The sequence below is a fragment of the Pleurodeles waltl genome, chromosome 3_1 (genome assembly GCF_031143425.1).
Source record: "Pleurodeles waltl isolate 20211129_DDA chromosome 3_1, aPleWal1.hap1.20221129, whole genome shotgun sequence".
In the NCBI taxonomy this organism is placed as follows: domain Eukaryota; kingdom Metazoa; phylum Chordata; class Amphibia; order Caudata; family Salamandridae; genus Pleurodeles; species Pleurodeles waltl.
The window spans coordinates 255,697,714-255,710,488 of NC_090440.1; the positions used below are offsets into that span (position 1 = coordinate 255,697,714).

The 12,775-nt window shown below is 47.4% G+C and overlaps 1 protein-coding gene across 1 annotated transcript in view; it reads left to right on the forward strand.

The window, feature by feature from the left end:
• SLC28A1 (solute carrier family 28 member 1) overlaps positions 1 to 12,775 on the forward strand; it is a 320,021-nt gene that overhangs the window by 295,513 nt on the left and 11,733 nt on the right. The window contains exons 16-17 of the mRNA XM_069222341.1: positions 5,265 to 5,363; positions 7,765 to 7,876. Coding sequence (XP_069078442.1) covers positions 5,265 to 5,363; positions 7,765 to 7,876 — 211 coding nt within the window. The remainder of the gene's footprint in view (positions 1 to 5,264; positions 5,364 to 7,764; positions 7,877 to 12,775) is intronic.

A 12,775-nucleotide genomic window follows, 5' to 3' on the forward strand; every position in this document is an offset into this window, starting at 1 on the left:
TGGGCCCACCAGGGAGGAATTCTGCAAGGCGCAGAAGGAATGTTCCACTCTAGAGGGCATGAGGAAGCAAGCCTCAGCCCAGGCAGCAGGTGAAGCCTCTGGCGATCACCACATATATTGGGAGAATGATCTCCTCTACATTGAGCCTAAGGTTCCGGCCATTGGGGCAACGCGTGCGCTGGTGGTCCCCCAGTGTTACCGGACCTTCCTATTGGGACTGGCTCACGACATTCCCATGGCAGGACATTTGGGGCAAGACAAGACCTTTGCCAGGCTTGTCACCCACTTCTATTGGCCCAGAATGAGGACAAACTGAGATACATTCTGTAGGTCCTGTCCTACCTGCCAGGCCAGTGGTAAAACAGGAAAAAGGGTTAAGGCCCCCCTGACTCCACTCCCTGTTGTTGGCACCCCCTTTGAAAGGGTGGGCATCGACATTGTTGGTCCATTGGACTCCAAAACTGCCCTAGGCAACAGGTTCATCCTGGTTTTGGTGGACCATGCCACCCGTTACCCAGAGGCAATCCCTCTGAGGACCGTAACTGCACTGGTGGTGATCAGAACTCTGATGGAGATATTTACCCGTGTGGGGTTCCCAAAGGAGATATTCTCTGACAGATGCACTAACTTCATGTCTGCATACATGAAGTCTATGTGGGATAAGTGTGGTGTAACCTACAAGTTCACCACACCCTATCACCCCCAATCTAATGGTCTTGTGGAGAGATTCAACAAGACTTTGAAAGGCATGATCGCTGGCCTCCCTGAAGCCCTGAGGCATAAGTGGGACATCCTCTTACCATGCCTTCTCTTTGCTTACAGAGAGGTACCCCAGAAGGGGGTAGGGTTCAGTCCCTTTGAGCTCCTCTATGGGTACTCTGTCAGGGGACCCTTAAGCATTGTCAAGGAGGGGTTGGAGAAAGCTCCAAAGGCACCCCCTCAGGATGTGGTCAGCAACATGCTGGCCCTCCGCAACCAGATGAACCGCTTCTGGAAAGTGGCCAAAAGTAACCTTGAGGCCAGTCAAGAGGTAATGAAACACTAGTATGACCAGAAGGCCACCCTGGTAGAGTTTCAACCTGGAGACAAAGTGTGGGTAATGGAGCCAGTAGAGCTCTCCAGGACCGCTGGTCTGGCCCATTTGAAGTGAAGGAGCGGAAAGGGGAGGCCACTTACCTAGTGGACATCCAATCCCCTAGGAACCCCCTAAGGGTGCTCCATGTCAACCGACTGAAGCCTCATTTTGAGAGGTCTGAAGTCAACATGCTGCTGGTGACAGATGAGGGGGCGGAAGAGGACAGTAAACCTCTCCCCGACCTCCTCGCTGCCAAGGAAGGTGATGGGTCAGTGGAGGGTGTCATTCTCTCTGACTCCCTGACCCTAGACCAGAGAGGGGGCTGCTACCAGTTACTGGAACAGTACTCTTCCCTGTTTTTTCCCACCCCTGGACGCACACACTTGTGTGTCCATGATATTGACACGGGAGACAGTCCCCCTGTAAAGAACAACGTTTACAGGTTGTCAGCCAAGGTGAAGGCCCGCATCAAAGATGAAGTCTCCAAGATGTTGGCCCTTGGGGTTATTGATAAGTCTAGCAGTCCCTGGGCCAGCCCTATGGTGCTGGTACCCAAGGCTGCTGCCCCTGGTGCCAAGACAGAACTTAGGTTCTGTGTGGACTACCGGGGTCTCAATTCAGTCACACGGACTGACGCTCACCCCATCCCCCGAGCTGATGAGCTCGTAGACAGGCTAGGCGCTGCCAAATTCCTCAGTACTTTTGATCTCAGATCAGGGTACTGGCAGATCACCTTGACTGAGGGGGCTAAAGAGAGATCAGCATTTTCCACACCTGAGGGCCATTACCAATTCCGGGTGATGCCCTTTGGGTTGAAAAATGCCCCGCTACCTTCCAGCGGTTGGTTAACGGGATCCTAGCTGGCAAGGATGCCTTCTGCGCAGCCTACCTGGACGACATTGCCATCTACCGTGACAGCTGGGAGGAACACCTGCTCCACCTCAAGAAGGTGCTTCAGGCCCTGCAACAGGCAGACCTGACCATCAAGGCCAGTAAGTGCCAGATTGGGCAGGGTTCCGTGGTGTACTTGGGACACCTAGTAGGTGGTGGCAAGGTGCAGCCACTCCAGGCCAAGATTGAAACTATCAAGGCCTGGCAACCACCTAGAACCCAAACGGAGGTGAGAGCCTTCTTAGGCCACACCGGGTATTACCGCAGATTTGTCAAGGGCTATGGAACCATGGTGACACCCTTGACAGCACTCACATCCAAAAAGCAACCTAGGTTGGTGACTTCGACAGACCCTTGTCAGAAAGCCTTTGACTCCCTAAAGGAAGCCATGTGCACGGCCCCCGTGCTCAAGGCCCCTGACTACTCCAAGGAATTTATTGTGCAGACAGATGCTTCAGAGCATGGTATAGGGGCGGTCCTAGCACAACTAAACGAGGAGGGCCTAGACCAACCAGTAGTCTTTATTAGCAGAAGACTATTACCACGGGAACAGAGGTGGAGTGCTATTGAAAGAGAAGCCTTTGCTGCGGTCTGGGCACTGAAGAAACTGAGACAATACCTGTTTGGGACTCACTTCCGGGTTCAGACAGACCACAGGCTACTCAGATGGCTCATGCAGATGAGGGGTGAGAATCCAAAACTCTTGATGTGGTCCATTTTCGTACAGGAGATGGACTTTCTGGTGGAGAATCGCCCAGGGGTTGACCACACCAATGCTGATGGTCTCTCCAGATACTTCCGCCTTAGTGATGAGAGCTCCCAGGAGGTTGGGTAGCTCTCCCCACTTTCAGCTGGGGGGGACACCTGTTATACCTGACAGCCTTAGAGTGGTCACCCCTAACTTTTTGCCTGCCTCCCTCCACTTTTTGGACACTGTTTTTGCTGGTTTTTAGACTCTGCGCACTTTACCACTGCTAACCAGTGCGAAGGTGCATATGCTCTCTCCCTTTAAACATGGTAACCTTGGATCACACCAAATTGGACTATTTGATTTACTTGTAAGACCCTAGTAGAGTGCACTATATGTGCCCAGGGCCTGTAGATTAAATGGCACTTGTGGGCCTGCAGCACTGGTTGTGCCACCCGCTTTAGTAGCCCCTTTACCTTGTCTCAGGCCTGCCATTGCAAGGCCTGTGTGTGCAGTTTCACTGTCACCTTGACGTGGCATTTAAAAGTACTTGCCAAGCCTAAAACTCCCCTTTTTCTACATATAAGCCACCTCTAATGTGTGCCCTAGGTAACCCCTAGAGCAGGGTGCTGTGTGGGTAAAAGTCAGGACATGTACCTGTGTAGTTTACATGTCCTGGTAGTGTAAAACTCCCAAATTCGTTTTTACACTGCTGTGAGGCCTACTCCCTTCATAGGCTAACATTGGGGCTGCCCTCATACATTGTTGAAGTGGTAGCTGCTGATCTGAAAGGAGTAGGAAGGTCATATTTAGTATGGCTAGAATGGTAATACAAAATCCTGCTGACTGGTGAAGTTGGATTTAATATTACTATTTTAGAAATGCCACTTTTAGAAAGTGAGTATTTTTCAGCATTTAAATCTTTCTGTGCCTTACAATCCACGCCTGGCTGGGTTTAGTTGACAGCTCCTTGTGCATTCACTCAGACACACCCCAAACACAGGGTACTCAGCCTCACTTGCATACATGCGCATTTTGAATGGGTCTTCCTGGGCTGGGAGGGTGGAGGGTCTGCCCTCACACAAAGGACTGCCACACCCCCTACTGGGACCCTGGCAGACAGGATTGAACTAAAAGGGGACCCGGTGCACTTCTAAGCCACTCTTTGAAGTCTCCCCCACTTCAAAGGCACACTTGGGTATAAAACAGGGCCTCTGCCCTACCACCTCAGACACTTCCTGGAGAAGAAACCTGAACCAGAACCTGCACCCTGACAAGAAGAACTGCCTGGCTGCCTAAAGGACTCACCTGACTGCATTCTACAAAGGACTGCTGCCTTGCTGTTGCCCTGCTGTCTTGCTGCTCTCTTGCTTTGCTGCAGAAGTGCTCTCCAAGGGCTTGGATAGAGCTTGCTTCCTGTTCCCTGAAGTCTCAGGACCAAAAAGACTTCTCTCTTGCAACTGGACTCCTTGTGCGGCGAAAAATTTGACGCACAGCTTGTTCCGCGGTGAAAAATTCACTGCACGCCGAACCGGAAAGAAGCGCTCGACTTCGTGAGGAAAAGACCAACGCCTGCAGTGCGACCGGAACTTCGACGCCGCCCGACTTCCAGAGGGGAAATCGACGCAGCGCCTGCCATGAGAGAGAAAATTCCACTTATTTCCCACCGTAACGATGCACAGCCGGTCAACAAGCCCAGGATTCCACGCACAGACCCCGGGGCATCTGAAAACCCTGCAACCTGAAGAGGAGACCTGTCCGCACACCGGAAATCGACGCAATGTCTTCCCTGCGTGGAAAATAACAACACAAGTCCGTGTGTGAAGGGGCGAAACCGATGCATACACCATTTTTTCCACGTATCTCCTCCTCTGCGGCCCTTTGCAGAGATTTTTCACTCCAGCAAGGTACTTTGTGCTTGAAAGAGACTTTGTTTGCTTTTTAAAGACATAAGACACTTTATATCACTTTCCAGTGATATCTTTACAATTTCTTATTGCATCTTTTGTCGTTTTGACCTGCAAATATCCAGATAAATATTATATATTATACAGTGTGGTGTATTTTTGTGGTGCTATATTGTGTTATTGTATGATTTATTGCACAAATACTTTACACATTGCCTTCTAAGTTAAGCCTGACTGCTCAGTGCCAAGCTACCCGAGGGTGGGCACAGGATAATTTGGATTGCGTGTGACTTACCCTGACTAGAGTGAGGGTCCTTGCTTGGACAGGGGGTAACCTGACTGCCAACCAAAGACCCCATTTCTAACAGGAGGCAAGCGGGGATATCTGGTGAAGTCAGAGTAAAGCATCTCTCCTCCAAAGTGCATATCGAGGCCTTACTCACATTTTTTATGTCTGATTGGAGAATATCTGTCTGAATGTGGTGTAACTATAAGCATGACGGAACTCTTGCAAACCACTTACTAAGGAGTAGAATTTGTACAAAGCATACTACAGATGAACATATTAAATATGGCAAAGAGATTTACAAAATATATCTATCTATATATATATGTATGTATTCATATATATATAAAAATTACAAGTTTGGTTTTATGATGTTGATAGCTATTTTAATGTTTCATCTTTTTCCTTCTTTCTCAGCATGCATGGCTCCTAAACGAAAAGGTGACTTTGCGAAACTTGTGCTCAGAGCGCTTATGACTGGGGCCTGTGTGTCATTCGTCAATGCTTGCGTTGCGGGTATGTTTAGTAATATTAATTACACTTTTGCTTCAGCTTCTGATCTGTTCAACAACAGCCATTGTACAATGGAGGGAAAAATTGAGGGAGCACCTCCTCCTGGCCAAGGTGAAAAGTAGAAATAACCTTCAGTCAGAAGGAAGGCAGTGGTCCCAAAGTCAGGGCTGGCTGATACCCAGTGTTTGTGAGGTCATTTTTCAGTCTTCAAAGATCTTGCAAAATGGGTGTTTGTAGGAAAGAGGAGCCAGTTCTCTCAGTAACCTAGTAAGGTAAATGCCACTAAAAGGAGACTTTTCAGTGTCAGATGTTTCAAAGCAACCTCCCTTAATGGTTGGAACGGTGGAAACCAAAAGCAAAATCCCTGCCCGAAATGTACATAAAGAATCAGGATGTAGACTTAGCAGGCCAGTCAAGAAATATGGGAACAAAACTAGAAAGCTCTAGAAGATTACCCCAGATTGTCCTAAAAGACCTCATAGCAGCCCATTTCAAGTTGAGTGCAAATTCTGAGATTCTGAGATTTAATTCCAACATATCTTGCAAAAAAGTCATAACCTGAAATAGATCAGCCTAAGATGGATCTGAGGCATACATCTACCCCACTTAATGAAAGTACTCCAGTGCCTGGAGTATGCATTGAGAGTGGAAGAATGCCTAGAAGCCTGCAGAGTGCCCACTAAGGAATCCGGACCTCCCTGCCTTATCAACCCCAGCCTCTCTGTTTCCAAACCTCTAGCCTGAGCCTGACAAGAATCTCCTGCTGAAGAACAGGAACAGGAAAAGCTGGGGGATAATTCCCTTAAGGAGATTTGCAGGTTCCAACCACCACTCCAACTGAGGATGGATCTTCTGGGATAAAGGTATTCTGAGAAACAGGTCTATGGAGAGGGGATCCTGCATCGCAAGAAGAAACTTGACAAACCTCTGAAGATGGAATCCTACCTAATGGGGCCAGAGAGATGGTAGCTGCTAAATCTCCCTGTACCTGTACACAGGTGAATACCGAGGGAGTGTCTTGTGCCAACAGGTTTCTTAGACATGGCTGAATATTCTTCAACCATGGGTGAGGAAGAGTTACAAACAACAGAGCCATGTGAAAATGTGCTCCTATTTAAAGTTGATGCTGAAATGGGAGAGTCTCTGATTTCTGCCAGTTTATGAGAAATCCATGCCTTTGAAACAACTGGATGGTGGCTGCTAGAGTATGATTTTAGGCTAAAATCAGAGACTAGACATGAATGAGAGATCGTCCAGATAAGGATGCAACAAACCAATCAAAGAAGCAAGGGCCTTTATGAAGACCATTGGGGTGGATTCGAGCCAAAGGGAAGGACTGCAAACTGGAATGATGATTTCCTACTGCAAAATGCAAATTGTTTAGTCTGATAAAGCAATAAAAATGTGGAAATAGGCATCCCACAAATCATTAGTGAAAGGTACAGTTCATATTTGTTTGTTGAGTCTCTTCAAATCCAGCACTGGACAGTACACTCTTGATGGTTTTTGAACTAAGAACACAATGGAGTATTTTTTCCAAACCCTTGTTCTGCTAGAGGCACACAAGAAATATAAATATTCAGTAAGGTCATGGACCCTTTGGGCGACCTACCTAATTGCCACAGCAAGCGCAGTACAATGGTTAGCTGCATGACTGCTGCATCTCCTGTATTCCATGTTTCCCTCTGTGACCTAGAAACACCTCCCCAGCCACCACAAGTAATCTGCTGACCTTTTGTACATCACAAGGCCAGCAGATTGTTTCTTTGCAATCTCAGGAGGGTTTTGGTTTGTACATACCTCCTACTATGATTATTTCTTTATGTTGACATTTCCTCAATGCATTTCCTTCAATAGGCCTGATTTAGAGCTTGATGACTAGGTACACCATTACAAAGGTGACCGATATCTCATCCACGCTATTGCCAGTGCATTAATATATAATGCAGTTGTAATAAGGCGAACAGAATAATAGTCACATTTATGGCAGAGTACCCAACAACCAATCTCTAAATCAGTCTCTATGTTGTTTATAAAGGCAAAGTGTGTCATCGTAGATTGGAACCTTGAATTTGCAGCTAATGACGATAAGACAAAGTGCAAAACAGAATATGTCACCGCCATCTCCCTGAATATGAAATCAAACACAGCATTCGGACAGTAAAGCTAATGAAAATATTGAATTCCTGCCAGATGCATATAAAAGTAGTTCCAGAATAGGAGTCCCCAAAATTAATAATGGTCTGTTAGGGAGGGTCCTGTTGCTGTAGTCCGACGCCAGTCCATCATTTTTAGTGCTATTGACAAATACTACTGTTTTATCATAGTTTGTTACTTTTGATCATATCAGTGATTATGATTATGAATAAAATGTTTTAAAATAATATTGTTTCTCCTTTTTAAGGAATTTTGTATGTTCCCAGAGAAGATGTGATATGCCAGTCTTTTTTGAGCGAAACAGGTTTTTCAAACCGTACTTACAACATCAATATATGCTGTCATAGCTTATATTCAAGGTAAATCAAAATTTTTTAATTTATTCTCAGTGTGATTTCCTACTTACTGCTTCATGCAAATGCCCAATTGGCTGCCATCCTTCTTGCCCCAGGCAACCCCAGAAGCCAACCCAATTAACTCCAATTTTTAGGAGGTGAGCACGCCTTGGAACCTTTTTTCTGTCTATGATTTCTGTTTTAGAATATAGTTCTAATTTTGCTGGGATTATTGTGTCAAAATTTAACATTTTTCCTCTATTTTTTCATGAGAAAGCACTTTTTTCCATGTGGCTTCAACTGGACTTTATACCTTTACCTTTTGTGGTAAATCTATTGTAAATAAAATACGGAGGCAGTGGGGCTGAAATGTAATGGCAAAAGTTTTTTTATTGGCGTTTGGAAAAGAACAATCCAGTGTCAAGGGGATATGTTGCACCTGTCGTGTTTGAAGACACGATAGCCATCGGGTGACTTCATGCTCAATGCCTTTTACTCATGCTGCAATAAATGATGCTATTGATACTGCGTATTTTAGTGTGGCGGTGGTCCAGCGTTCGTGGTCACCCTTTCCCAGCATCTTGCTTAACTGACCACGCCCGCTTGCCATGCCTTATTTATTGTGTGTCACAAGTGACCCACAGGCCACAACATAGCCACAAACAAGGAGGGATTGCATCTGCAACACCGCTCACGTCATGAGCAACACTGTAGTGTACATGTCCCCGTTTCGTCATGGGTGCGACACTACATCCCTCCCAAAATTACAAAACAAACAGCTTTAGATGAGCAGCCAGCTTAAGTGTCATCAAGGTTATTACACCACTCAGTTATACCAAATAATCCCTCAGTCTAGTCGAAGGTGCTGGGTTGCTCCTTAAACTGTATCACGACTCAGCAGCCCATCCAGCAGGTGACACCAACTCTCCTGGGATTGTAGCAGGGCCACTGTCTGGCTCGGACAGTTCCAGGTCACTGTCGACAGAGTCCCAATTGGGCAGAGGACCCTCTTATCTAATAACCTCTGACACTTCATAGGACTCCGTTGGACAGGGATCACTTATTTTTGTTTCATCAGGCACCAGTAAGGGAGGTTGAAACTTTTTAAACCACGAGATGTTGCGAGTAATTTGTTCAGATCCCCTTTTCCCCACCACAAGGGATCCCTAGCATCTAATAACAGTCCAGGGGCGAACCTCAAATGGTATCTGGAATTTGCTGCAAGGGAACCTGTCCCATATGAGAAGTCGGGCTCCAACTTACACATTTGAATGAAGGGATCGCCTGTGACGACTTGCCATGTCGTTAGATGGCTTCCTCCTGGAATATTCTAGGTTTTCGTTCACAGATGCGGGCTTCCAGGTCTCATGATGGGGAATGACATCTGTCACAATGCAGCCCATTGAGAGGTGACTCGATGCGAATCCCGCTGTGCAGTGTGGAGTCTGAAAGTAGTCACAGAGAAAAGAATACACTGCTAGCTCCTGTGCCTCTCGCTTGGCCGATGCAATCGGGACTACTTTGTTCAGGGTCCGCATAAATCTTTCAACCTCCCCATTGGCTTGGACCATCATGGTGTGATCTTTCTGTGTTTTATGCGAGGAGAGCATAGGTATGCTGCAAACTCCGGCCCTTGGAATGGGGGACCGCTGTCAGTCTTTATCTCTTTGACCATTCCATGGGTGGCAAACATCTTGTCCAGCTTCGGTATTACTTCAGCGACTGTCAGAGCATGGAACAGTTCCAACTCGGGTAGCAGGAGTAGTCGTTGATCAGTACCATCATATGCTCGCCATCAGGCAGCCTCCCAAAGTCAAGGCAGGCTGATATCCAGTGTTTGTGAGGTCGTTCTTCAGTCCCTATGGGGCAGGCACACTAGGCTCTCCCGTTGCTTGACACCAATGGCAGAAACAAACCAACTCTTCGACTCTGACATCCATCATCGGGAACCATACTTTGGTTCTCAGTCGGGTTTTTGTTTTCACCATTCCTTGGTAGCCAGCATGAGCTAATTGGACCGCTCTGTTAGCGAGGCTGGATGGAATCACAAGCCGGTGCCCTCGGAGAAAACACTCATCAGTGCTGACTATCCGCTCTTGTCGAACACGGTACAGCCCTTCCATGGCTGTCTGCGCTTCTGGGGTGAGAGAACGCCACAGTTTCTGTCTGTTGTGCCAATTATTAGTTTTTATGGCTTGCATGGCTCACTGGATGTTGCCATTCGCTTGAGTGGCTTGCTGAGTAGCCTCCACCGAGATGGGCAGGGGCATGGACCTCTCTAACACACACCTCGCATACTCTTCTGTCTCTAGAGCCTCGCCTTCTTCAGCAGGGGTGGTGAGCCTAGGGTGTCTTGAGAGGTAATCTGCTGGGTTATTCATTCCAGGGTGATATTCAGCCTTGCAATTGTATTCTTGCAACTGTAGCATCCATTTTTCGACTCGCGGGGGCGGCTTGGAAGCTGTACCGTGATACAATGGAATGAGCGGTTTGTGATCAGTGGTGACAATGAATGGGTGTCACATACAAATGAAAATGTTTGCACCCCCCAATGAATAAAAATCACTTATTGCGCAATCTGGGAGTACCTTCTGTCAGTCTCCGTCAATGATCGTCTCGTGTAGGCTACTGGGGCTCATCTTCTGCTTGAATTTTCTGCAGGAGAACCGAACCCAGCCCCGTTGGGCTGGCATCCACGGCTACTGTGGTCTCTCGTTGGGGGTTGAAGTATCACAGTGTAGTATCTGCAGATAACGCCTCTTTTGTCACCTTGAATGCACTCTCCTGGGCTGGACCCCATGACCACGCAGTGGTGTCTTTGGTCAGAACCCTCAGGGGTTGTTTAATGACGTGAGATCCTTGATGAACCGGTCACAGTAGTTCACCATGCCTAAGAAACTTCGGACCTCTGTTACGTTCGTCGGGGGAGAGCGTTTTTGATGTCTGCAACTTTGTTGGGGTCAGGAGCAACTCCTTCAGACTAGAATGTGTAGCTGAAAACTGCATCCTGTTTTTCAGGAACTCACATTTCTCCCTGTGAAGGGTGAGGCCATGCGTTGAAGAACCTTCCTCAGTTGCATATGATGTTCCTGAATGGTCTATGTATAGATCAAAATATCGTCACTGATGTTGATGACGCCTGATAGGTCTCTCAGTAACTCATGTATAGTGTTTTGAAAAACTTCTGCCGCATTAGAGATCCCAAAGTTCAGCCTTCTGTAGCGGCGAAGCCCTACATGGGTGGAGAATGTTGTGATGTATCTAGACTTCTCCGCCAGGACTAACTGGTGGTATCCACACCTTAAGTCAAGCTTTGAGAACCACTTTGCTTCATTCAACTCTCCTGTGACGTCATCAATAGTGGAAGTAAGGTGTTGTTCTCTTTTATGGCAGCATTGGGTAGCTTCATATTGACACAAATTCTGACTTCCTCCGGTTGTTTAGGTTTCTTGGCCACTACGATCGGGGATACCCATGGTGTGGGGCCTTCTACCTTTTCAATAATCCCCGTGGCTTCCAATTTCTTTAGTTCTCTTTCAACAAGGGGTCTGAGGTGGAACGCTATTTGCCGATGTCTTAGAGCCATTGGTTGGATCGACCGTCTATATGTAGGGTTATTTCCTTGTTCTTTAGACACCCTATACCTTCAAACACCTGGAAGAATGACTGTAAAATGTCACTGAGAGACTCAATGTAGATGCTGAATGTGAAGTCACGATGCCTAGGGCTTCAGTCATGTGACATCCTAGAAGGGTGCACTGGCCTTCTTCATCAAAGGTACACATATGCATCAGTTCCATGAGACCCATAAGAGATGGGAGCTTGGAACCTCCCTTTCATGGCCAGCGGTCAGACTTGCCCATATGCGAATACTTTGATGTGTGTTGATGTCAGGGGTGGTAGCGGCTTCAGGGTCTGGTATGTCACCTGTGACATGACAATGGATGCACCTGTGTCTACTATGGCCACGACTGGACACCCTTCTACTACCACCTTGCACTTGGGCAGTCTTTCATTTTTTTGGTGTAGCAGTGCTGACAGTGAAAATGGAATGAACTACCTGTGTCTCCTCTTCGTCATCGTCCATGTCACTGCCGCGGGACTGTACGGGGAGGGCAGTGTTTACTGTGGTTTGGGCGGGAACTCCCTTCGCCGAGCGGCACCCTTTGACAAAGTAATTGAGTTTTCAGCATCCTACATACTTCTTACCCTTGGCTGGACAGTTGGACATGGGATGGGGCGATCCTCTGCATCTCCCACATGTTCACAATGGTGGCGTTGGTTTCTGAGGACTGGGTTTGGAGGAGGCTCGCATGACTGCAGCAGCTTGTTCGGTTTTGACTGGGTTCTGGAGTGCAGCTTCCATGTAGGAGGCTCTTGCTTTTGACATTTCTTTTGTCCTCCCCATCGTCAGGATGTCTACCAGGGAGCATCTTGATTCTTCTAGGAAGTGTTCTCTTAATTTGGATGATGTGCACCCCTGAATGATCTGTCCCTGATTTCATCATTCTCATTATGGAACTCACACGTAATAGCAAGTTCTTTGAGTCTCATATAGAACATATCAATGGACTCTTTTGTGTGTTCCCGGGGTTGCTTAAATAGGAACCCTTCGTAGTCGACGTTGAACATAGGTTAAAAATGTGCTTGCGATGCTGCGATGAGTGTTGGATGAGAGCCGGGCGGCAGCAGAGGACGAGGCACGAGCACCGCAAGCTTTGTGTTGGAGCTAGCGGCCTCCTCGCCGAGGGAAGGTGAGTGGGTGAAACTCCCTTGTCGCCAGTGTCGTGTCTGATGACACGATAGCCGTGGGGTGACTTCACGCTTAATGCCTTTTACTCACACTGCAATAAAGGATGCTGTTGATACTGCATTTTTTAGTGTGGCAGGGGTCCAGCGTTCATGGTCACCCTTTCTCAACAT